We start from the raw sequence: 24,655 nt of genomic DNA, 5'->3' as shown, positions 1-24,655 counted from the left end.
GTGGGTGCGCGCGCCGCGCGTAGCGGGGGGGGCTCTTAAAGGGGCCGCGCAACGGCAGCCTCACAGACTGTATCATAGAATGTCAGGGGTTGGAAGGGACCTGGAAAGCTCATCCCGTGCAATCCCCCCATGGAGCAGGAACACCCAGATGAGGTTACACAGGAAGGTGTCCAGGCGGGTTGGAATGTCTGCACAGAAGGAGACTCCACAACCCCCCTGGGCAGCCTGGGCCAGGCTCTGCCACCCTCACCGGGAACAAGTTTCTTCTTGAATTCAAGTGGAACCTCCTGTGTTCCAGTTTGCACCCATTGCCCCTTGTCCTGTCACTGGTTGTCACCAGCAGAGCCTGGCTCCATCCTCCTGACACTGCCCCTTTCCATATTGATCCCCAGGAATGAGTCCCCCCTCAGTGTCCTCTTGTCCAGCTCCAGAGCCCCAGCTCCCTCAGCCTTTCCTCACACGGGAGATGCTCCACTCCCTGCAGCATCTTGGTGGCTGCGCTGGACTCTCTCCAGCAGTTCCCTGTCCTGCTGGAACTGAGGGGCCACAGCTGGACACAAGATTCCAGGTGTGGTCTCCCCAGGGCAGAGCAGAGGGGCAGGAGAACCTCTCTGACCTACTGACCACCCCCTTCTAACCCACCCCAGGTACCATTGGCTTCCTGGCCACAAGGGCCCAGTGGGATGAGATGGGATGTGATGGGATGGGATGGGATGGGATGGGATGGGATGGGATGATGGGGTGGGGGACACAGCTGGGTGGGTCTCTGAGCAGCCCTGGGGGGGCCAGGATGTGGGTTCCCTGAGCTCCCCCAGGCTCAGAGGGACAGGGCTGGGGGGTCACCCATGGTCCTTGTGAACTGTACAGTGTCTGTACCCAATGGGGGGTTCCTTGGCCACCTACTTTGCCCCTGGCAAAGCCGCTAACCCAGGGATGGGGACACAGGCAGTGACAGTGACATTGGGCTATCAACCATGCTGCTGCAGCCATGATGCCCTCACTGCCACCAGCTGCCCCCACCCCAGGTCCTGGTGACAGAGCCCGCACCGCCTTGTCCCTCACACCGCACCAGGCTGCCCACCGCGGGCATGTGAGGGGTTAAAGCAATTCTTCCGTGAAAAAGGGAAGAAAAAGGACAACCGCAGCGCTGTCCTGGGAAGGCACACGTGTGAGGAGCCCAGGCAGCCTCCGCACCTGCCCCATGGGGGTCTCGCTGACCCACATGCTCCCCAGGGCCCACAGGTGCCCATTGGATCCACAGCAAGAAGATTGGGGGGCTGCTCTGAGTCTCAGTTTCCCCAGAGAGAGAGGGGAGACACCCCGGGCACCCACAGCCCCCTCCGCAGTGCGCCAGCGCTGCCGGCCGCGGCGAGGCCCGGCCGCCGGCATGTGCTCAGCCCAGAGGAATGTGCCAAATCACTCCCAGATGTGCGCGGCCGCCAGCCCACCACCCCCTCCGCGGCCCACCGGGGTGGGCACCCCGCACCCACCACCCCAGCGCGGGGCCGGGACCCACCGCCGGCCGCATCCCACCCGGCCACGGGGCCGCGGCGTCGGGGCGCCGAGGTCCGGCAGGGCGGCGGGGCGCGGGGCGCGGGCGGGAGGCGGCGGCGAGACAGCGCTGTGTCCCCGGCGTCCCCATCCCGGCGCTGGCACGGCGGGGTCGCGCGGGGTCCTGCCCCGCACCCCCAGCCCCGGTGCCCGGCAGGAGCGCAGCCGAGCGGAACGGGGCTGTCAGATGGAATCTGGGTGCCGGCGGTGACGGCGCGGCGGGAGGGGACCGTGCCCGCCACGTGGCCGCTTATGTAAGGAGAGTGCAAGGGAGGACAGGGAGACAGCCGGGGCACCGGGGACACCGCCGAGGGGACACGGGGCCCCCGCCGCGCACGTGCGGGCAGGCGCGCAGCCGGACACGCCGGGGGCCGCGCCGGGCGCTGCCCAACCCCACGGGCACCTCACGTGTGCGCCGGAGCAAGGGGCCGTGGGCACACGTGTGCTGGTGTGGGGGGACACCCCTGCCACCCCCAGCCGCCCCGTGCGGCTGCCGACCCATCTGGGCCTGAGTGTCCTTGGGCGTCCCGGGTGTCCTCGGGTGTCCCGGGGCTGGCAGAGTTGTCCCCAAGCCGCGGAGCTCCCATCGCCAAGCGGTGACAAACGGCTCCAGCGGGAGCTCCGGCACCCGCGGCTGAATCCGTCTGCGCTATCGATTTTTCATCCACTGCGGCAGAGATTGGAGCGGCCGCGGGCACCCCAGCAGGATGGCACGGCCAGGGAGGCCACCCTGCCACCCCACGTCCCCTGCTGTCCCCATCCCCAAAGCCAGGCCCCCTGGGGACGGTGCCAGGACCAGGGGCTCTCCGGATTTGCCAGGGGATGCCAAGCATGGCCAGGCCTGGGGTGCCCCCCATGCTTGTGCTGCTGCCACCTCGCCCAGCACCACGCTGGGCACCGGGACAGAGATGCTGGGGTGATGATGTGGGGAGCGGGGGCACCGCGGTGCCCGCCCGTGTCACCACCGCGTCACTGCGGTCACACACGCTGCCACCCGCTTCCTTCCGCACAGCGGCACCGTGGGGCTGCGTCACGGCCATGGGGCTGGCGCGGGGGACGTGGGGCAGAGCCCCTGCCCAGCCCAGCCGGGAGTGCCGGTCCCCGCTGTGCTGGGGACGTGGAGCTGGACCCGCTGTGCCCCCCGTGCCCCCGCACACGTCTGACACATGGCAGCTCTGCCTATAAATAGCCCCATAGCCAGCAGCAGCTGCCCCACGCTTAGGGCCATGGGGGGGGACACCAGCCCCCCAGCTCTGCCCCTGCCTCAGTTTCCCCACTGCTGGGAAAGGACCCAGCGCCTGCCTTGTCCCCAAGGTGTCCCCGCCCAGAACTGGGCTGGGCGGCCTCTCCCTGGCCCACTGGGGGGACAGCCGGGGGTCCTGGGTGAGGTGGTGGGGTTTGTTGGGGGGTACAATGGCCAGACACAGGGTATGGATGGAGCCCCCGTCCCGCTCTGCTCCCCCCGCCCGCCTGGGGCCCCCACCCAGGAAAGCTGCAAAATTAGGTCAAAGTGTCTATTATTTAACACAAGCACAGGAGCCCAGGCCAGGAGCTGGGGGGGGCACAGCCGGGGAGGGGAGCGGCTGGGGGGGACACGACCAGACCCCCACGGCACTGGGGTGGGGAGGGAAAGGGGGGGACAGAGACAGGAACCAGCGCTGAACCACAACAACTTTATTAACGCCAGGAGATGGAGGGGACCCCCCGCTGCCCCCCACCAGGCACAGCCTGGGGCCGGGTGTACTCTGCGCCCCCTCTGCCACCACCAGGACCCCCCTCCTGCAGCTCGGGGGGGCCCCCAAGGGCTCCGAACAAGCTGGGAGCAACATCAGGACCCAGGATCAGAGGTGCTGGGTGGGAGGGGGCCGGGAGCACCCACCGTCCACGGGCGCTGCTGCAAAGGGGCTGGGAAGGCGCCAGCCCCCACCGCTCAAGCTCCAGCCACACGAGATTAACGATAATAATATTATTATTAATAGCAATATCAATAAAACTGCCTCAGAGCACGACCCAACAACCAACAGCCTCTGAGAGCCCTTTCCCTGCTCCGACCAAACCCCGGGGGCACCAAAATCCCCCCTGGGGCAGCGCCAAGGAGCCGGAAAAGGGGGTGCTGGGGGGGTTAACGCAGCCCCTGTGCCAGGATGCTGCCCAGCAGCACCGCGTCCTGCAGCGCGTGCTCCACCGCCGCCTCCTCCATCTTCAGAGAGACCTGCGGGAGAGATGAGACACTCAGCACCCAACTGCAGGATCCGGCCCCCCGAGCCCCCCCCCATGTCCCCCGCGGCACCTTGGCCAGCCGGGCCTCCTTGACCTTCTTGAGCTCCAGGACGCCGCGGGACTCCAGGAGGGTGACAAGGGACAGACACTCGGCTTGGTCGACGGCGGGGAGACGCTGCTGCCGGCACACCTGGCTGTAGGTGTCGTGGAGCTGGGGGACGCAGAGCGGTGACGCTGTGCTCACGGACACCCCCCCGCTCCCCAGACGCAGCCCCGAGGGGGTCCCGGTGTCACTCACCTTCCCCAGCGTCACCTCGCGGGCGCGCAGGCGCCGGGCGAGCAGGAGCAGGGAGCAGAGCAGCACCTTCTGCTGCAGCGGGAAGGTCTCGGGGGCCCTGTGGCCACCGGCCGTCAGCTGGTCCCCAAACACCTCCGAGATCACGCGGGAGACGTGCGGGAGCCCCACGCGCTTGGGGACGGGGGACACCGGGGAGGCACCTGTGGGACGGACAGAACTGCAGGGGACCTTGGGGAGGGCGAGGAAAGGGAACAGAGAGGTGCCCCAGAAAGGGACCCCAGAAAGGGACCCCAGACCCCCCATTGATGCCAGCCTGGCGATGCCCCAGAAAGGGACCCCAGACCCCCATTGACGCCAGCCTGGCGGTGCCCCAGAAAGGGACCCCAGACCCCCCTATTGACATCAGCCCAGCGGTGCCCCAGAAAGAGACCCCAGACCTCCCCATTGATGCCAGCCTGGCGGTGCCCCAGAAAGGGACCCCAGACCCCCATTGACGCCAGCCTGGCGGTGACCCAGAAAGGGACCCCAGACCCCCATTGACACCAGCCTGGCGGTGCAACCCCGCAGGGGTTTGGTTTTGGCACAGCAGCAGTTACTCACCACCGGAGAGCGGCTTGAGGAGTGTCTGGCTCCGAACCTCCAGCTCCACCACCTCCACGGCGCGTCTGCGGAGCGACAGCGCTGAGCGCCGGGCAGAGCGGCCGCCTCGGCGCCGGCACCCCCGGCACGGGCACCCTGCGGGGGGCTCACCGGACGCACACCCGCCCCAGGGGTTTCAGGGCAGCCACCAACCTGCAGACATCCAGAGCCTTGCGAGCGTCACCGGAGACCGCGGAGACCTTGCGGGCACAGAACTGGAGCGCGGCAGCATCCAGGACGGGGTCACCAGCCACCTGCCGAGGCACCGCGCGCTGTCAGCGTGGCCAGAGCCCCCCGCTGTGTCCCCCCCCGTGTGTCCCTGCTGTGTCCCACCTGGCCCAGCCGCTCCTGCAGGATGGCGACGAGCTGCTCGCGGGTGTAGGGGGCGAAGCGGAGGGTGTGGGGGCCGCCGTGGGGGCGGGCGGCGAGGCGGGCCAGCCCGCGCTCCGGCAGGTCCAGCGCGTTGGCCAACCCTGCAGGCACAGCGGGTGAGGAAGGACAGAGGGAGCGGGCAGGGAGGAGGGGGCGCAAAGCCAAACCTCCACGAGCCCCTCGCAATGTGGGGACGGTCCCCAGGGCAGGCGCTGCCGCGCACTCACCAACAAGCACCAGCCTGGAGCCGGGCAGCCGTGGCCACTCGAACAGGGTGTAGAGCACGTCCTGGCCCTTGCTCTCCAGCTGGTCCAGCTCGTCCAGCACCAACAGGCTGTGGGGGTGTTGGGGGGGAGCACAGATCAACCCCAGCTCTGCCCCCCCACCCCTGGGACCCACTCACAGCACCCCAAGCAGGGATACCCAGGGCTGCCTCCCCGTGCCGGGCACACTTGGGGTGCTGAGGGGGAACCCCCTCGGGCAGGGCACTCACACCATGGGTCCCTGGGGCGCCGTCAGCTGTTTCTCCAGCCTCCGCACGCAGTCCCGGCCGGCGGCCGCGGGCAGCCCCAGCTGCTGCGCCACGGCGGGGAACACGGCCTGCGGGCTGCTCAGCGACATGCAGTTCAGGACGATGGTTTTGCTCCTGGCGAGCTCATCCTGCCGGGGACGGGATCATTACACCCCCGGCCACCCGCTGTCCGACCCGTCACGCTCAGCTCTCGCTCCTCTTGCCAGTCCCCATCACCTTTCCCTGCCAATCCGCTCCCCAAAAACAGGCACCCCGTCATCCCACCTTGCAGTCGAGCAGGACGTGGCTCAGACAGGCTGTTTTCCCCGTCCCGGGGGCTCCGGAGATGTAGAGGCTGCCGGGCCGGCGCCCGCAGACGTGGTCCCGCAGGAACTGCCGGATGACGCCGGTCTCCTTGTCCCTGGCGTGGAGCCGCTCGGGCACGGCCGCGTGCAGCACCCGCTTCGCCTGCTGGTAGCAGGTACCTGCGCGGGGGACGGAGAGGGCTCAGCGGGGGCCGTGGCAGCCAAAGGACCCCCCTCCCCAAGAACACTCACCTTCCTGCCTGAAGAGCCGGGTGCGGGTGGGTGTCCCACCGAGCCCCGAACGCCGGGGGGTCTCCTGCCCCCTGTGCTGTGGGGAGGGCCCCGGGGTGCTGGGCTTCTCGGGGGATGTCGGGGAGTCCCCGAAGAGCAAGCGGCGGCCTTGGTTCTCCTTGCTGCGCTTGGCCGGGGAGCAGGGCTGGGCGTGGGGGACATTGCAGAGGTTGTCGTCACCTGCGGGGCAGACGGGTCAGAGGAGCAGCCGAGCGCACAGACCCAACCCCAGCGCTCGGGGGTGCGAATAAGAGACTGTAACTCGGTGTTACTCTCCCCGGGGGGAAAAACCTTCACACTTCAGCCCCATGGGAGCAGCTTTTCCTCCCAAAAGCAGAGGAGCCACAAACGCAGCTGCATGAGGGACAGGATGGAGCTGGGTCCGTCTGCCTGCCCCAGCCCCACAGCAGCTTTGGGGAAAAGGGCGCCCCCCCCCCCGCCTATCCCGGGGGGCACATGGAGCTCACCCAGGCGCTTGCGGGGGCTCAGGGGCAGCGCTTTGGTCCGGGCTGAGCATGTGCTGGGGGTGGAGGCTCCGGGGTGGGGTGGGAGCCGCAGGGCGGAGGGGTCGGGGCTGGGCGGGTCGGCGCCGCTCTTGCTCGGAGGGGCGGCGAGGCGGCGGGCGCTCCTCCGGCGGGGGAAGCCGATGGTGGGCTGGCGCTGCGGGCTGCTGCTGGACATCGTGGGGGGCTCTGCGGACGGAGGGACAACGGTCAGGCGGGGGGACCCCCAGCCACGCGGCTCCCGGCCACCCCCTGCCCCCCCCAACCCAAGCCCCGCTCGCATCCCCCGCTCCATATCGGCCGGCTCTGCCCCCACAGCCCTGTCCCAGGTCGCCATTCGCGATGTAGCCCCCCAGCACAGCCTTGTCCCGCCTTGTCCCGCCCTGTCTCCCCAGTGTCCCCGCAGTGTCCCGGACCCGCCACCACTCACCTTCCCGCGCCAACTCAGCCCCGGCTCGGGCACTTCCCGCCACCAACCCGACCTGGCCCCGCCCCCTCCTCCCTCATTGGCTGCGCCGCCCGCCGCTGCCGCCAATCGCAAGGTCCCGCGCCAAGAGCCGCGGTCGGAGGAGGGGTCCGCCGCCGAGCAGCCAATCAGCGATGGCGCGCGGGGCGTGCCGGGAGTTGTTGGGGGAGCGCGAAGCATGCTGGGAGCTGCAGTCTGAGGTCTCATTCTGCTCCAGCAGCCCCGGTCCCGCCTTCCCAGCGCCTCCGGCACCCCAATCCCCTTCCCAGTGCCCCCATCACCCCAAATCCCCTTCCCAGTGCCCTCATCACCCCAAATCCCCCCTTCCCAGCACCCCCGTCACCCCAAATGCCCCCTTCCCAGTGCTCCCATCACCCCAAATCCCACCTTCCCAGTGCCCCATTACCCCAATCCCCTTCCCAGTGCCCCCATCACCCCAAATCCCACCTTCCCAGTGCTCCCATCACCCCAAATCCACTTCCCAACGCCCCCATCACCCCAAATCCCACCTTCCCAGTGCCCCCATCACCCCAAATCCCCTTCCCAGTGCCCCCATCCCCTTCCCAGCGCCCCCATCACCCCAAATCCCACCTTCCCAGTGCCCCCATCACCCCCAGTCCCACCTACCATGCTCCCACTGCCTTCCCGGTGACCCCAGTGCCACCAACCCTGTTCCCAGCACCCCCCACCCTGTTCCCAGCACCCCCCACCCTGCATCCCAGCGCTCCCAGTACCATCCACACTGCAGGAAGATGGGAAGGGCCTGACCCCCTCCCTGGGGCCATAAACCACCCCCAGAAGAGGGGGGAGGTCCCTGGGGAGGCATAGAGCACCCCCGTCCCCCCTAGACATGGCCCTTGCAGACACCTGTATCTTATCTTTATTACTTTTATTTAAATGCAACGTCAAGCTCCTCGGTTTTTATTCTGTTCCCTCTTAAAACAGCCGCTCGCTCCCCGGGGGGGGCAGCAGCACTTGGGAAGAACCGTTTCTTTAACCTTTAATTAAACCAAACAGCAGTGCTGGGGGGGGGGCTGATTCACCAGAATAACCCACCCCGCTGTGTCCCTCACCCTCGGGGAAAGTTTTCACCTTCATAGAAATAAAAAAGAACCAAAAAAACCCCCCAAAACAACCCTCAGAACAGTCAGAGGGGAGGGTTTAGCACCCCCGCAGCAATCCCAACCTTCCTCCTATGGTACAAGCTTTTTACAACGTACAAAAGAGATCAGTAACTACAGTTAATGTCCAGCCCCCCCCACTCCGGTACTGCAAGTAAATACAGAAAAACCAGCGCGGTACCAACAGTCGGACAGGGTAGTGTGTAAGGCAAAACAACAGCCGGAGCCCCCCCGGCATGGGGATGTGCCCCCAGGTCCCTCCCCACCACGTGAGAAACAACAAACGACCCCCCCCTATAGTAACAGCATCTCGAGGACAATTAGTGTCTTCCCGTTAAAATGCTCTAGTTTGGTAATTTAGCGTTAAAACCCGGGTGTCTCCTCCTCGTCCCAACCCAGCCCAATGGCTGTGGTGGTTTTGGGGTGCGACAGTGGGTGACAGTGGGGACAAGGGAGCAGAGAGGGGGGATCCCCCCCCAAATGCTGTCGGGTTGGTCCCTACTCACCCCCCCGGCTCCTCCACTGGTTCCTGTGCAAAAAAGCAATCGGGTGCACCGGGGTAACGAGGCTCTGTTGGGGTAACGAGGCTCTGTTGGGGTAACGAGGCTCTGGCGGGGTGTCCCTGCTCCCCCATCACCGTGTCCGTCTCCTGCCCTGTCCTGGCCCTGAAGAATCGGGCACTGAGCCCCCCCGGTCCCCACCGCTTGGTGTCCACCCCATGTCCTCATGTCCGGATCTGCGGCGAGCGAGGAGGAAAGGACCCACCGGGGCTGCCGGCGTGGTCACCAAGTCCCTGGGGAGATGCATAGATGAGGGGGGGCCCGTGTAGAGCATGGGGCTGGGGGGGTCTGCTCGTCCGGGGAAAAGCCGCTGGGAGTTTCTCATGCAGGATCCGGGGGGGCTGGGAGGTGGGGAGGGTCCGTCTGAGGAAGAGGAGGGAGCTCCTTCTCTCTGCTCGGGAACAATCCGCCTGCGCAGCCGCTTTCACCTGGGGATGGGGGGCAGAGGGGGGGCCCCACGTGTTGCTGCAAGGCAAGAAAACCCATTGAGACCAAAACCCGCGGGGAAACGGCCGGCACGGCGCGTCCCACACCGAACCAGCGGTCCGGAGCATCGGGATCCAGCGCGGCCGCCCTCCCCCCCTCCACAGCAGCTTCCCCGCTGAGATCTGGAGCCTGGGATTTGCGACTGGAAAGCAGCCGCTGCGGCAGCGGATGGAGAGAGAGCTCAGGGCTCTTCAAATCCACATTAAACATTCATGGCTCTAAAAATAAATGAGCATCCCGTTCTCCCCGGAGTCTCCTGCGGGATCCGCAGGGCTGACGTGCAGCAGCAGCTCAGCAAGGGCACTTTGTGCCATGCCGGCTCTGAGCACGGCTGCTCGGGCTCATCCTGGGATGTGCGGGGGCTCTTTACCCCCCCAGCCCCTGCCCAACAGCAGCTTCAGCCACGGAGGCGGCTGCCGGGTTCATTTACAACCACCCCAGCACCAAAAACCCTTATCACCGGTGCAAACAAGCCTGGCAGCGTTTCTCTGCACAGGCTCAGCGGGGAGAAGAGGGGACAGGTGGGATGGGACACCCACACAGCCCAAATCCTCGAGGACCCCAAGCGGAAGGGGCTGCATTTGGGGCTCAGCACCCCAGGGAGCGTGTGGAGGCCCCAGGGTGACACTGCAGCACAGAGGACGTGGAGCAGGAGCCCAGGGTGGGTCACATCGGCACAATCATAGAATCGTTTTGGTTGGAAAAGCCCCTCAAGATCGAGTCCAGTTGCTCCCCCACCCCCGGCACCGCCCCATGTCCTGAGAACCTCATGTCCGTCTGTCCAACCGATGGTGACTCCAGCACTGCCTTGGGCAGCCTGTTCCAATGCCCCACAGCCCTTTGGGGAAGAAATTGTTCCCCAGATCCAACATCAACCTGCTCCCCAGGTCCCTCAGCCGCTCCCATCACACTTGTGCTCCAGCCGGTGGCCGCGGCTGCGCTGCTGTCACCTCCTGCCACCCTCGGGAGCACAGGACGGGGGTTCAGACCCCGCAGGACAGCCGGACACCCCCTCGCTTACCTCTGTTTGTTTTGCTGGGGTAGATTCTCTGGAAGTATTTATATTCTTCTGGGGCTGGGAAGTCTTCAACGGGATGGAAGGAGTATTTGGATTCAAAGTCATCTGCAGAGAACAGGGAAAACGGGAAGGTCAGGGAGGGGGCTCTGGGTGAGCTCCAGCTCCAGCCCCCCGGGGAAATCAGCACCCGCTGTGGGCGCAGACTCACCCAGGAACGCTCTGACGGTGGAGATGGAGTCCCGGTGCCCGTTCCGCACCGGCGGAGGTGGCGGTGGCGGCCCGGCCGGTGTCCTGGTTGGCGGTGGCGGTGGCTTCCCCCGGCTCGGGGGCTCGGCGGAGCCGTGCAGTCTGTAGGGAGGGGGAGGCGGAGGGGCGTCGCGCCCCCCGTTTCGCAGCATCGGCGGAGGAGGCGGCGGCGCTGCAGGGAGAGCGAGGTCAGCGCCTGCCAAGCCGCGGCGTCCCCACGGCAAACCCTCCCTCCGGCAGCACGGCCAAGGCCGGCCTCGCCGGAGCTTTCCGGGCCGGCCCAGGGATGCTCCTGCGTGCGCACAGCAGATTTTTGCTGCTCGTTCCCAATATCCGCGTTCCTCCTCGGCAGCGGCAGCAGCAGCAGCCAGCCTGCTCCCCAGCTCACCGCCCACCCCCGTCAAACCGAGGTCACCCCCTGCACGAGAGGGGAACTCAGGAGCAGCTACAACCCCGCACACACGGGGGTTTGAGGGCAGCGGCTCCACAGGGAGCCAAGAGCTGCGTGCCGGGGCTGGGAAGCCACATCCGCACCGGCACTGAGGTGGTGACGGGACACACGGCCCCTCCGACCCACCTCTCGCTCCTGCCCAATCTCCCAGGGGTGCACAGCGGTGGTTCGCGCTCCTCATTAGGCTAATTACACACAGAGCAGCTCCCCAGCCGTAGCTCAAAGGAGGGATTCTGGCAGGGCCGCAGGGACAGAGCGGCTTGGCAGGGGACCAGGCGGGAGCTGCGGTCGGGATGCAGAGCCCGGGAGCGCACGGGGGGGACACTGGGGCAAAGCCATCGTCACTCCCGGCAGCGGGGACACGTTCTGTGTGCACTGGGGAATCACCGAGTCCAACCATAACCCACCCCCGGTGCTGCCCCACGTCCCTGAGAACCTCATCTCCGTCTGTTCAACCCTCCAGGGATGGTGACTCCAGCACTGCCCTGGGCAGCCTGTTCTGATGCCCCACAGCCCCATAACCCCCTGAAAACCCCCACAGCTTGATCCATCCACCACAGCTGCGAAGGAGCCGGGTCTGGCAGAGCCAACGGTTCTTACCTGCTCCCCGGCTGGGGGGGTCTCTGGCCGGCGGAGGGGGGCGACTGCTCTGGAGAGAGGGGGAGGCTGTGGCGGGCGGCGGCGGCGCCAGCCCCCGCAAGGGACCCGGCGTCTTCCTGTGCAAGGAGTTGTGTCTCTGCGGCAGCTCCGGGGCCGACTCGTTGATGGGGCTGGAAGGGCCATTGGGGACACCGGGGGGTTGCCGATAAGGGGGCGGCGGCGGGGCGAGAGACTGGCCCTGAGCCCCTGCCCCGGTTCGGATAGCAACTGGGGAGGGAGGGGGCTTGACGGGCGGCGGGGCAGGGGGTCCGTCCCTGCTCGCGGGCAGTCGCTGTCCCGGGGTGGGCGGCAGGGGTTTCTCCCGGTTGTAGGAGGACACCTTGGTGCCGTGTGCCGGCGGGGGCGCGGGGGGCGCGGTGGCCCGGCGTCCTGGCGGGGGAGGCGGCGGGGCGGACGAGCTGTGCTTCATGCCGGTGCCACCGGCGGTGTTGGGCCGGGAGAGATCCGGCAGGGAGGGTCTCTGCGTGCGCGGCAGCTCCGGCGGAGACGCCCGGCTGTTGTCGGCATCGTCTTGAGGTCGGTTGTTGCTGGCTGGCACCGGGGGCCTGGGGGCGGCTGCTCTGGAACCGGGGACTTGCAGTGTTTGCTTACCGGAGCTGTCTGCAGGGAAGGAGAGCGGAGTTACCAGTCAGGCACAGCACAGGAGTCAGCGGGAGCGACGTGCTCCGTCCCCGAGCCCGCGCAGGGCAGGCTGCCCGCTCGGCCAGGGAGGGCCAGACCGCGGGGAATGCTGTCTGGCACCGGCAGGGAGCTGGCACGGCGCTCAGCCACACACGGCTCCTCTCTCACCACTGCTATTTGCTCTCTGGCTTGCTGGAAGGCAGGTTGCCACAGAAAACAGCAGAGAGAAACGTTCAGCAACACACGCGACTCCCGGTCCCTCCGAGGAGGTTTGTGTCGTAGGAGACCGCGGCGGGGATGTTGATTTGGGGTCCTCGCCTCTAACCAGCTCAAATCCCCAGGCAAACACGGCAAGATCCTCAACCCCCAGGGAACCCCCATGCAAACCACAGCCCGCCAGCCATTACCTGCGCCGTCCTTCGCTCCCACGGGTCTGAGCTTGGGGACACCGCCTTGGAAGAGGCCGCCCTTCGGCTGGATTGCAGCTGAGCTGGAGCCGTAGCTGCCGCCACCGCTGCCCTTGGGCTCTGAAAGGAGGCAGAGAGGTTAAGCCCGGTCTTACCAGCTCCTCCAACAAGGAGCTGCTGGAAACCGGACGGGTGAGAGCCCAGCAGCCGTCCTGAAGGGCACAGCAGGACTCAGCATGGGACTGAGCGCCTCCGGGGCCGTGCCAGGCGGGTACTCACTCTCCAGGATTGGTGCGCTCCGGTCATTGATTTGTGTCACTTTTTTTAGCTTGGTCCCTTTACAGATGTCCTGCAGGAGCGCCCCGCGGCCACGCTGCTCCTCTCGGCTCAGTTTCGGCGGCTCTGTGTTCGCCTGGGGACAAGAAGCAGCTCAGCAGGAGCTCGTCTGTGCGTGCGGACACCCCGAATCACAGAGCAGGAGCACCCCACTTCTCCGCCGAGCCCCAAGGCCCCCCTGCCAGCAAACTGCCATCTCCGGGGACTCATCCAGAGCAACGCGGCTGCCCCAGGAGGTGATGTCCCCATTTTGCAGGGCAAGCTTGAGCTCCTGTCCTACCTAAGCCAAAAACACAGCTCAGTTAGAGCCACATGGGACATCTGCTCTCCCTAAGTCACGGTGGAGCAGAAGACACTAATGTAAAGTAAAGCCACACGTGCGCCTTCCGTGCACAGACTCTGCTGCAAGGGAAACTGAGGCACAGCCCGTGGGTCACCCGAAGCTCTTGCAGGCTGGACTTGAGGAGTCCAAAGACAACGCAGAGGCGCCGGAAAGCAGCACCATGAGGGACAGGCCCCCCCAACAACCCGCAGAGCCCTACCTGACCGAAGGTGGGAGGGGGCGGCGGGCCGGGCGGCGGCGGCGGGGGCGGAGGGATCGGCATCCTGGCCCGGCTCCCGGCGGCTCTGGCTGCTCAGCGCTGGGGATGAGCGCGGTCACTCATTCCTGCGGGGAGGGAGGAGGTGTCAGGGACAGAGGGGAAAGCAGACGAGGAGAATCGCAGCCCTGGGGCTGGCGCAGCAGCACCCTGACGCTGTTCTCTTCCAGTTGGCTCCAAAGAGCTGCTGGATTCTCCCAAGAGCCCGGAGCAGCAGGTCCCAGGACAATATCCCCACCGCAAATCACCTGAGACTCCCAACCCAGCGCAGCACCCACAGCTGAAACTCAGGACGTTTTTCACGCAGCTGTCTCGCCGCGCAGAGCAAACCCGACCAAGCCAACCCTGCGCCATCAGCCCCGCTCCCGCGCGTGGAAGCGCGACAGGAGCCCATCAGCGACACGGCCAGCGCCGGCACGTGTCCCCAGCGGGTCCCTCCATGCACCGATGCCACGAAACCTGCCAGACGGATCCCTAAGAGGAACGCAGACGACGCAGCGCAGTGCTGTCCTGCAGCTCGCACCAAGGAGAGACGTCCCTGTCCCCAAATAGCCCCGACCGCTCGGATCCCACCTCACTGACCTCCCAAGGAGGCTGCCTGCACCCCACTCCGCTCCCCAGCTCCAAAGAACCCCCAAGCAGGTGGCGAAACAAGCTTTCCCAACCCCGCTCTGGTTACAGCTCAATCAGTCTCATCACAAACCCAAAACGAATCCATCATGCACCCGCGGCTCACCCAGAACGGCTCCTGGTCCACGCAGCGCTTCACCAGTGGGGCTCTATGGAACCCGGTAGCTCCAGTCGGCACCGGAGACTGGGAACGGAGGAAACGGGGACAGGAAGAGGAGCCTGAATCACCGGGAGCTCACCGGACGGGGCCGGGGTGAGCTCGTGCCTCTGACAGCAGCAGGTCGGGCCGTCCCGGCAGCACCGGCTCAGGGAATAGGAATGCGGTGACTGGCGGCCCCGCTCGCCACGCCGGCAGTTTCGGGTGCTCGGGGCAGCCCAAGAGGCAGGGGATGAACACAGACAGCTTTCCCCAGGAAACCTGTTCCTTATACGCATTAAAGGGCCCACAATAGCAACACGAGGTAAAACAGGACAGTTTCACACCTGAAGCTTCCAGCTTCTTATCCCCGACCTCCAGGACGCGCAACGAGGCGATGGATCCACCCACCGCCACAGTGAAAGCTTCGTTATGTTCCAGGCACCAAAACCAGGTGCCCACAACCTTTGAAATGGTTTTATCAGGTATTAAAATCCAGGTCCCTTTTGAGACTTTGCGCTACATAAACTAATGGGAAGCCGGGATGAGAGCGGGTCCGTCCTCACGTCTCAGATGTCCCCACTCGTGTCACAGCAGCAGCCTGAGAACGGGACGTAGGGACCAGCAGCATCGCCACGATGCCGGTGGCTCCTCTGCCCTTCAGCAAACCGCCAGCTCTCTGCGGTTCGGGAAGAGAAATAAATAAACCAGCTTTTAATTAAAAGCAGCTCTTTTACCGAGCGAGAAACTCCTCGGCTACGCACACCCTCATCGCAAAGACGTTCCTCCCTTTATTTTCCGGCGTTTTCCAAGTCACTCGAGATCTCAGCCTGTACCTGTCCCATCAAAGCAAGATCAGAGGCGGCTCAGAACGTGCTCGTCGGGGCTGCCGGGACGTGTTGCAACAGGAATGGTTTTTCGCCATGATCCTTCCCACCCCGCGGCGGGATGGCAGGGCCGGGACGGCGCAAACCGGCGCCAGGGCAGAGCGTGACATCGGGGGGACGGCGTGACAACGTGACGTGACAACAGGAGGGGACAGGCAGGAGAGCCCCGAGCTTGTGTGAACACCGGCAGCGGGAGGTAATTAGCAGAGATAGAGCTGAGAAATGTGCCAGGTAACGAGACTCCGGCCCCGCTCTCGTGTGTCACAGGCCTGAGCCAGCGCAGGAGCGGTGCCAGCGCTGTCACCTCCGGCCCACGGGGACAGAAACACCCGCGTCACCCCCCCGCTGTGCTCCTGTGACTACTCACAGGGTGACACTTCCCACCTTGGGGCACTTGGGGCGACACGAGCCCCTTCAGATGCTCCCGTGACGGGGACACGCGGCCTCGCCGGACGCAGACAGACAGACGGGGGTTTGTCAGCTGTCGCAAAAAATGTCGGCGCAATGTCTGCGAGGGCAACACATCACACAGGTTCCCCCCATTTGCGCCGCTGCCCCACACGTCAAGCAGAGCAGTTGGGGACAATCCCAGTGATCCCTCCCGTGTGCACAGCCAGGGAGGAGAGGGGTATTCTACAAAGAAACCCGTGAGGCGTTATCTCCACGTGTCTAACGCGCCCTTAGAACCAGCGCTGCACCAAAACCCGCATTCGGATAAACGCTCTGACCTAGAAGAGCGAGAGGAGGGGAGAGAAGAGTTGAAACTAAAGCGGCTCGAGGAGAAACTGGAGCTGAATTTTCCCGAGAAACGGGTCATTTCGTCTCAGCGCACGGCCCCGGCCGCCTTGTTGTGGTTTAACAGCGAAGGTCACATTGAAAAACCAAAATCGAGAGGCACGGAACTCAACACACGGCGGCTGCCGGTTGTTTCACACCGCGAGAAAAGCCGAAGCCTCCGGGTGGGAATGCTGGAGTGATTTGTGGCTTGAAAATACAGCCTGGATCTTTAATGTTCACAAAGACAGACACGGCTGGTAAAGATTAGAAACACAATCTAAATCCTCTAGGAAAAGCAGAAAGAAGGGGGTTCTCCCAGCACTTCTTACCAGCCCTTAACGTCTGGCACATGCCTTGTGGAAACCTTTGAAACAGCGTCGCTCCGACAGACGTTTCTCTGCGTTTCTTCTCCTTTGTTCCTCGTTTCCAGGGATCCTCTCAGCAAACCGGATCCGAGGCTTTGAGGGATTCATACGCCTTGGTTTTACTTGCGGGGAAAGTGGCTTGAAAGCCCCGAATTGGGGCAGCGAGACGCACCCGTTAATCAAAGTGTGGAGAACTCGTCTTCGGCGGAGCCAGGAGGGGCAGTTTGTGCGTTAGTTTGCCTTTTAAAATAAAATAAAATAATAATTTTTAAAAGCCAATAAACTGCGAGAAAAGCAGGAGGAGGACAAGGTGTGAAAAGCACTTTGGAGGAGTGAGAGTTCGCTGAGATGGAGGTGACTCCGCAGAGCTGGAACCCGACATGGGGCAGCCCGGCACTTCCAGCCAACGCTCCCCTTCCAACCCGGGGTCCAAAACACTATGAAGACCCCAAAACGTTACACTCAGCACTCCCCATCTCCTCTAGAGCAGGTGAATTAAGCCAGACTTGGCGCGGACAGGGTGACACGCCACATTTTTCAGGCGTTTTGCGAGTCCCCGTTTGGTGTGAAGGGAAATGAAATAAACGCCTTTTGCAGGCAGCAGCCCCGGATTCGGCGCATCCCCGGGGGCTGCGTGTTAGCAGGACAGGCAGCGGTGACCTTCAGACGCCGTAAGCGCGTTTCCTCGCTTTTCAGGGGGATTTGGGCGCTGCGGCGGATTTGTATTTCACAGCCGGCTGCCGAGGCGAAGCCACATTTGCAAACCCGAGATGAAGCGGCTCCATCCTTGGGGAGGCAGCGGCTTTGAACTGCAGATCAAGAGGAATTTCCAAGCCTCTGATGTCGGCTGCAGAATGCGGCTGTACCGGTTTGGGGACGACTTCCAAGGCTGGACCTTCTCAAACGCCCTCCCCTCCCGCCCCCGCCTCCACGGGCACCTTTGTTTTCCACCTCTTCCCATCCAAAGCCTCGCTCACCCCCAGCACAACCCCTTCCAAATTCACAACCCTTCCAAATTCAGAGCCCGCGTCCTCCGCAGCCTGACATTTCTGAGGAGCGAAGGCTTCGGCGGCGGCGCTCGAAGACGCACCATAAATAATTTATCCTGAAAGACAGCCATCGCAGGATTTAAGGTCATTCAGGCTTTTAAAACAACCGTATCAGCATGCTTTAAGAGAGCGAGCTGCCATCTCGATTTGGAGCGTCTTGAAGAGCCGGTGCATCCCTGCGTGCAGACAGACAGACACACACACTCGGGCCCCGCGGGACTCAGACGTTCGCTGTGAATTATTAACAACCCACGGTCACTGACAATGCGTTTTTGAACAAAACCCCCGGACACAAAAGTTTCTAAACGCCTCGGGGATGAATTCCACAGCCTGTGTCTCCCCATCCCCGGGACCTCGGAGTCAGGTGGGTCTTTAGCAGCTTCCCAGCGGGCTCAGCTGGGTTCGCTTGGCAGAGGAAACCTTTAATCAGGAGCGGGGAATCGTGTCCTGACATTAGGCAAAGGGAAGAGCAGGAAAAGCCGGTCCCAGGAGGAACCACGGACTTCCCTGCCTCTCCCTGTCCCGTGTGCCAGGCGGGCAGGGAAAGGAAGCCGAGGAGGGAGAGGTGGCACACGGGGGGACGGGCAGGAACCGCTCTGCGCTGCCGCTCTCTCCGAGGGACACCTCCGATTGTTCGGAGGAAGCAGTGACAGTCGCAGGGACTTCCCGACGTGACCCGCGTGGCTGGGAACAACGCGCCGCCCGGTCCGCGCCCGGTGGAGAACAATACGCCGCCAAATGGAAAGCGGCTCCCAAGCCCGGCGGTGTCAGTGTTCAGATAAAAACATCTCCTGCACGCCAGAGGTGACACAGCTCGAGGTGCACGAAAAACCTCGGTGGTCGCAGGAGCGAAGAGCTCCAGCCACATCCAAGAGCCTTTTAAAGCCCCCCAGCGGTGCCAGGACATGCTCACGCCAAATTCATTTAGAGACAAGCGCTAACGAGCTGTGTCTAAGGCTGCCTGCGAGGGCGCAGCGTCAGCCTTTGGTCCCTGCCCGGCTGCGGCGTCGCCAGCAAGGAACACAAAACGAACCCGAGCGTCGCTCAGAACCGACAGCGTGCAAAGTGATCGCTCAACCAGCACCAGACGCTCCGCGGCGCTGAGCTTATGGACGGGAGCAGGAACCGCGGTCTCCGGCTCCATCCTGCCACCCTGAGTCGAGGCCGTCAGCTGCCGCGGCGTTCGCAGGGCTGAGTCGCGAGGCCGGGGCGGCGAAACGCGCAGGGGAAACTCTGCTGGGAAGAAAAAGCACGTTAATTCCTCCCAGACTCACCGCGGTACCCGAGTGGTCGGGAACAAGCAGAAGCAACGCCAAGGTCTGACATTTCTTCCTCCTCTGCCCTCCAGCATGGGCTCAACGGGCAGCGTTTCCGCAAGAGGTCACAGCACCACGAGACCCAACGGGCTGCGTGGGCAATTTAGGAGAAAAGCCAATGGTCTGCCCAGTCCCCAACCCGAAGGGTTTGGTTACAACCATCAAAAACAAACCCTGGTGAAAGCCCATGAGCTAAACACACACACGCTGCTGCTCTCCGGAGCCTGGCTGGGGAATAAATGTGCCTCTAAAACACAGCAGGACTGGCTCCGGTTTAAACCCCTGCACCTAAGCTTAAGCAGAGTGTTTAAACACGCTCACAACCAACCCAAGCCCGCTCCGTCCTGACCTGTGGCACTTTGGCCCCTTCGCTCGCCAGGGCTGGGCCAGGAGCCCCCAGAGGGGACAGTCCCCCCCATCAGGGTCTCTCTCACCTCCTCCTCCTCTGCTTTTGGGGACAGAAACCTCCAGCTCCAGGACCTTGTGTCACCTCTCTCCTGCAGGCCAGAGGTGCTGGGGCTCTGCCCGGCCACCACCTTCCCGCCTGGACGCTTTTGCAAGAGCTGCCCCGAGGAACGGGCCCAAAGGCGGCGAGCGGAGCCCAAGCCTCCCGCTGTTTCCACACAACGCGGCCAAGTATTCTCAGGGTTTTCCTAGGCAAAGGCCAAGCAGCGATGCGCCCCTTCGCCATCCAGAATACACAGGGGAAGCGAGGGAGGCAGAGCACAAGCCACCGGGAGGCGGCACCGTCCTCGCCGAGGAATAAAGTCACCCCAAAGCCACAACGGCCCCGCGGAAAGGAAGCAGCCACTCAGAAAACCCTAAAAAATTCAATTGGCTAAAGACACGCGTCTTTCCTCTAACCAGGTTGGCACTCAAGAGTCATTAGGGGAAAATTTACAACCTACCGTAGAACAGTCAGCACTTAAGTGTTATTTTGGGACACGCGCTTACGCTTGACATTCGTGCGAGAGCTTAAAGCTACAGAAATCTCCCAAATCCACGCTGCAGGACGGGTAACGGCGGCGGAGCCCTCGCGGGGGGAGGCTGCGGTGAGATCCCTTCGCGGGGAGCGCGAAGGAAGCGCCTGTGCGGGTGCCAAGGGGAAGCGGAGCCGAGCGGCGTCAGGGCGAGCTCTCCGCACCGTCGGATCCGCGCTCGGCTGCTCCTCGGGGCAAGAACACGCTGCAAATTCCCAGCGGGCGCTGAGGGAGGGGAGGGCTGGCGGTGACACTGGTCTAGGGACGGGGTGGGACAGACGGGCGCGCTCGGCTGGTCCTTGGGGATGCAGCCCCGTCACTCCCAGCTCCAGGGCAAAGTCACCAGCATTCCCAGGCCACCGAGCCAGGATCCAGCCCAGCCAAGGGGACATTGAGGGTGCTCAGTTGCTTTGGCAAAAGCAGAGACAGGCCCTGGGCATGAGCCAGCGCTGCAGGAGTGCAAAGCTGCAGGAGCAAGCACGTTGCTGCAGGAGTGAGCACGCTGCTGCAGGGGTGCATCGTTGCAGGAGCAAGTGCATCGCTGCAGCAGCCCATCGCTGCAGCAGCAAGTGCATTGCTGCAAAAGCACATCGCTGCAAGAGATCGCATTGCTGCAGGAGAGAGCGCATCGCTGCAAGAGATCACGTTGATGCAGGAGAGAGCGCATCGCTGCAAGAGATCTCGTTGATGCAGGAGAGAGCGCATCGCTGCAAGAGATCACGCTGATGCAGGAGAGAGCGCATCGCTGCAAGAGATCACACTGCTACAGGAGAGAGCGCATCGCTGCAAGAGATCACGCTAATGCAGGAGAGAGCGCATCACTGCAACAGATCACATTGATGCAGGAGAGAATGCATCGCTGCAAGAGATCACAGTGATGCAGGAGAGAGCGCGTCGCTGCAGGAGATCACGTTGATGCAGGAGAGAGCGCATCGCTGCAAGAGATCACACTGCTACAGGAGAGAGCGCGTCGCTGCAGGAGATCACACTGCTGCAGGAGAGAGCGCGTCGCTGCAGGAGAGAGCGCATCGCTGCAAGAGCGTGCATGGCTGCAGGAGCAAGCCTGGCACCGCAGCAGTGCCACAGCAGCAGGTCAGACCCTACAAGGCCACTTGAGCGCAGCAGCACTGAGCCCCAGCAAACAGCATCCCGGGGCGCAGCGCCTGGCACGACATCCCCGTCTCCCCAGGGCGCAGATGGCTGAGGCCGAACCGAGCGAGCCACGCCGAACCGAGCGAGCCGCGCCGAACCGAGCAGTGTCTGCTCCTCACCTCCCCTGCTCCTGCAAGGACTGAGATCATAGAGCTCCCCACAAGCCCCCGTATCCACCCAGCAGTTGCTCCTATTCCCCGGCGCTGCCGGAGGGACGTTCTACGCCGCGGACACGGGGCCGGTGCAGCCGGTCCTGCCGCGCTGCAGGAATTGCCACAGTGCTGTGGGAAACACCAGAGGAAGGACAGGTGGTGGGGACGGGCCGAAGGGACCACAAAGGCACCTGAGCCGCAGCTCCACGCCATCCCGCAGCACATTTTGGCTCCCACAACCACCGCCCCACCGCGAAGTTTGAACCCAAGATGCCAGTTTAGCTCTGGAAAAGACCATTTAATTTTCAAACAGCGAGAAGCGAGTCCTGGGAGCTGCGCTCGTGCCAGAGCCACCCTGGCAAAGCCAACAGCCGAAACCCAAGACGCTCGGCCCCTCGTCAGGAGAGCAATACCCCCCCGCTCCCTCCTCCCACCTTCGCTCCTCAACAGAAAGCTACTTCTTTGGCAGAGCAGATCTGCCTCCCGTCCAAGCCGCCAGATGTAAGTAAGTAGGTCAGACACGGACCAGAGTGCTCGAAACGGCGCTTTCAAGTGAAGCAAAGCGGGAAGCGAGCCCTGACCTGGAACGCGCCCCGTCACCTCGGCGCTGGCAGAGCGCGGGAGGACCGGCATGTGTCACCTCGAGGGTAACGCGGCCAAGCAAGGGCGGAAAATCCAGCCGCGGCGGAGCAGCGACTCTGCACGGCGACTTTCGTCTCGGGGTCTAACGCCAAAGCCAAAAGCCGTGCGGCACCACACGTCTGCGGCACCAACCAACCAACTTTTAGTGCCACGAACGGACCCAAATCGCTGGGAACGGTGGCACCGGGCGCACACCAGACGGCACCGCTTTGGCGCAGGGCGGGTGACAGTTCCCGTTTTGTTCGCGGTGGTGGGACAAAGCCAAACCTTCCCCCGCCCCCGTGGCACAAAGAGGGGTCTGTGCTCCCGAACACGGGCAAACAGGCTCTGCCTTCGCGTTCCAGCGGGAGAGCGCGGCCGCCGGCGCACGGTGTGCCAAGAGGGGACGTCGCCGCGGCTGAAACTCCTTGGGGATAAAGACTCGATAAGACAAGAACGGCAGCTGGTCTGTGACAAGCAGAGGACGCTGTGACAAGCAGAGGATGCGCTCGCCAGGTAGTTTTGCCCCGGAGAGCTTGTTGGAGCCGGGTGGATTCACACCTCATCTGGAAACCGGCTCGTTCGGCGGCGGAGACGGGAGCCAGGTCAGATTAAGGCCTCGCTGGCAGGGCAGCGACGCTCACACCAGAGCTCAGGCCAGACCCGCGCGCGGCTGAGCCTGCCAAAGGTAAAACGAGGCCGATTGGGGACGGCGGCGCCTCTCTGAGGGCTCCCGCTCAGCCTGCGGTTCGTCGCAATGGTTCTTATGCAAAAGCTCTGCCGGCACCGGCTCCTGGCGACACCTTCCCAGCCCGTGTTGGGAAACGCGGAGCGGGGAAGTCACGAGGAGCTCAGCACACACAGGGACCCGTCAGCTGAGGGTCAGGAGGCAGCCGGCGACTCCTCCCGATGCTCAACGGCAACGGGGATTCGAGTTAAACCCCTGAATAGTTTCTGAGCAGCGCATGTAGAATAAAAGGATGCTGTACAACCCAGCCCTGCGCTCGCTGCTTCTCATGGCAAACACCAAACCAAGCGACACCGCGATGGGCGCAGAGGGGACACGGAGGGGAGCAGGGGAGAGCCACGCACACCCAAACAGGCACGAACCGCATCGATCCTGCTGAGTCCCGGCCGGGGGAAAGGCCGCGGCTGCTCACGGTTACAGCAGCGCCGCTTTCCTTCCGTCCCAAAGGGAAAACAATCAGCTACTTATTGGCGTCTGCTCGCGGCTCCGGAGGGGTCTGGAGTGCAAAGCTGCAGCTGGAATTCGGTCCTCAAGGCCGGACGGCGACGTGGGCGGGCGGGGAGCGGGGCGGCGCGGCCACGGCCGTGTTTGCGCGGAGCGGGAGCGGCACATCGGCTCCACCGGCTCTTTATCCACCGCCCTGCGCTCCGGTTCGCGCAGGTAGATGCTGCTCAGGTCCCAGTTTGCCAGGACCCGGCCTAAAGGAGACACTGGACTTGGGGACCCCAGGCCTGGCCTGGGAGAATCATCCCCCCGCCACAGGACGGCGGGACCGGCCCCAAACCCCCCAGAGCAGCAGAACCGGCCCCAAACCCCCCAGAGCAGCAGAACCGGCCACAACCCCCCAGAGCAACAGAACCGGCCCCAAACCCCCCAGAGCAGCAGAACCGGCCCCAAACCCCCCAGAGCAACAGAACCGTCCCCAAACCCCACAGAGCAGCAGAACCGGCCCTAAACCCCCCAGAGCAGCAGAACCGGCCGCAACCCCCCCAGAGCAGCAGAACCGGCCACAACCCCCCCAGAGCAGCAGAACCGGCCCCAAACCCCCCAGAGCAACAGAACCGGCCCCAAACCCCCCAGAGCAGCAGAACCCGCCACAACCCCCCAGAGCGGCTGTTCACAGAGACCCCTGGGCAGGGGGGCGAAGGGAAGAACGGGACAAGGACCTTCCCGTGACACGGGGAGAGCAGAAGGGGGAGGAAATCTCGCCGGGACCCTCGGAGATCCCCGCACCACCCTCCGCCCACCCCCAGCACGGCGGGTCCCGGCCGCACCGCGGCCTGCCCCGGAACCCCCCGCCCAGCCCAACACACCCGGCGCCCCACCGGCGGTCCCGGCCTCCTCACAGGCCGCCGTACCCCGCCCCGAGGCCCCGCAGGCCGCGGCCCCGGCCCCTCCGGCCGCCCCGGCCCGGTGCCCCCGCGCTCACCCGCCGCCTCCTCCCGCCGCACCCGGAAACGCGGCCCCGCGGCGCCGTCCGGCCGACAGCCGCCGCCAAACAAAATGGCGGCCCTCGCCCCTTCCTGCGTCTGCGCCGGACGGACCGGATGTGGGCGGGGCACGGCGGGGCCGCGGCGCCATGCTGGGGAGGTCGGGCGGACATCGTGGGAAGGGCGGTACGTGCAGCGGCGCAGGCCTGCGGGGGCGCCATCTTGGGAAGGTCGGTTCCGCGGGCGAACAGAGGAGCGAGGGGGGCTCCGTGCCGCCCGGGGGTGATTCCCCGCACCGGGTCGAGCCGCCGCTGCACGCCGGAGGTGCCGCGGTCCGGCGCGGTTACCGCGGCGAGCTCCGCCATGTTGGGAAGGTCGGAGGGAACGCTGGCGGCCGCCATGTTGGGAAGGTCGGAGGGAACACTGGCGGCCGCCATATTGGGAAGGTCACCCCGCCACCTTGGGAAGGTCACGGGTCCCTCCGCCCGGCCGCAGCGGAGCACCGGGGGTGTTACCGCCTGCGACCCCCCCGCACGGCTACGACATCACTCCCCAGCATGACGTCACGAGACGGGACAACCTTTTATTGGGGCTCCACGCCCCCCGCCCCCCCCGCTCACTTTTTTCTTCTTTTTTCTTTTTTTTTTTTTGGCCTTTTTTCCTCCTTTTTCTTAAAAAATAAATGTACAATTCCGGACCGCGGTTCGGTACAAAATATACACGTCTGGGGAGGGGGGGGGGCAGGGAGGCC

The 24,655-nt window shown here is 64.5% G+C and overlaps 2 protein-coding genes across 5 annotated transcripts; both read right to left on the bottom strand.

The window, feature by feature from the left end:
- Positions 1–3,632: 3,632 nt before the first annotated feature.
- On the bottom strand, positions 3,633–8,918 carry CDC6 (cell division cycle 6). The gene is made up of 12 exons (XM_080359816.1): positions 8,784–8,918; positions 6,655–6,879; positions 6,149–6,367; positions 5,877–6,076; positions 5,574–5,740; positions 5,308–5,414; positions 5,042–5,181; positions 4,862–4,962; positions 4,670–4,734; positions 4,070–4,269; positions 3,842–3,982; positions 3,633–3,763 (listed from the first exon to the last, which is right to left on the bottom strand). The coding sequence occupies exons 2-12, from the start codon at positions 6,866–6,868 to the stop codon at positions 3,674–3,676; spliced, it is 1,644 nt and encodes a 547-aa protein (XP_080215942.1). The 5' UTR covers positions 6,869–6,879; positions 8,784–8,918; the 3' UTR covers positions 3,633–3,673.
- WIPF2 (WAS/WASL interacting protein family member 2) lies at positions 8,537–23,979 on the bottom strand. 4 transcript variants are annotated; one of them, XM_080359818.1, is made up of 10 exons: positions 23,904–23,954; positions 22,837–23,172; positions 16,421–16,696; positions 13,605–13,729; positions 13,006–13,138; positions 12,727–12,846; positions 11,639–12,298; positions 10,550–10,759; positions 10,345–10,446; positions 8,537–9,302 (listed from the first exon to the last, which is right to left on the bottom strand). In XM_080359818.1, exons 4-10 carry the CDS (start codon positions 13,665–13,667, stop codon positions 9,262–9,264), a joined length of 1,329 nt encoding a protein of 442 aa, XP_080215944.1. In that variant the 5' UTR covers positions 13,668–13,729; positions 16,421–16,696; positions 22,837–23,172; positions 23,904–23,954; the 3' UTR covers positions 8,537–9,261. The 4 variants fall into 4 exon arrangements, with proteins under 4 accessions (XP_080215944.1, XP_080215943.1, XP_080215946.1 ...); XM_080359817.1 differs by lacking the exon at positions 16,421–16,696; XM_080359820.1 differs by lacking the exon at positions 22,837–23,172 and having other exon boundaries at positions 23,904–23,949.
- Between the last annotated feature and the right edge of the window lie 676 nt (positions 23,980–24,655).

This window comes from Nesoenas mayeri (genome assembly GCF_963082525.1).
Source record: "Nesoenas mayeri genome assembly, chromosome: 26".
Classification (NCBI taxonomy): domain Eukaryota; kingdom Metazoa; phylum Chordata; class Aves; order Columbiformes; family Columbidae; genus Nesoenas; species Nesoenas mayeri.
Note: the sequence above shows the minus strand (reverse complement) of the source record. Positions and strands in the feature narration are given on the sequence as shown.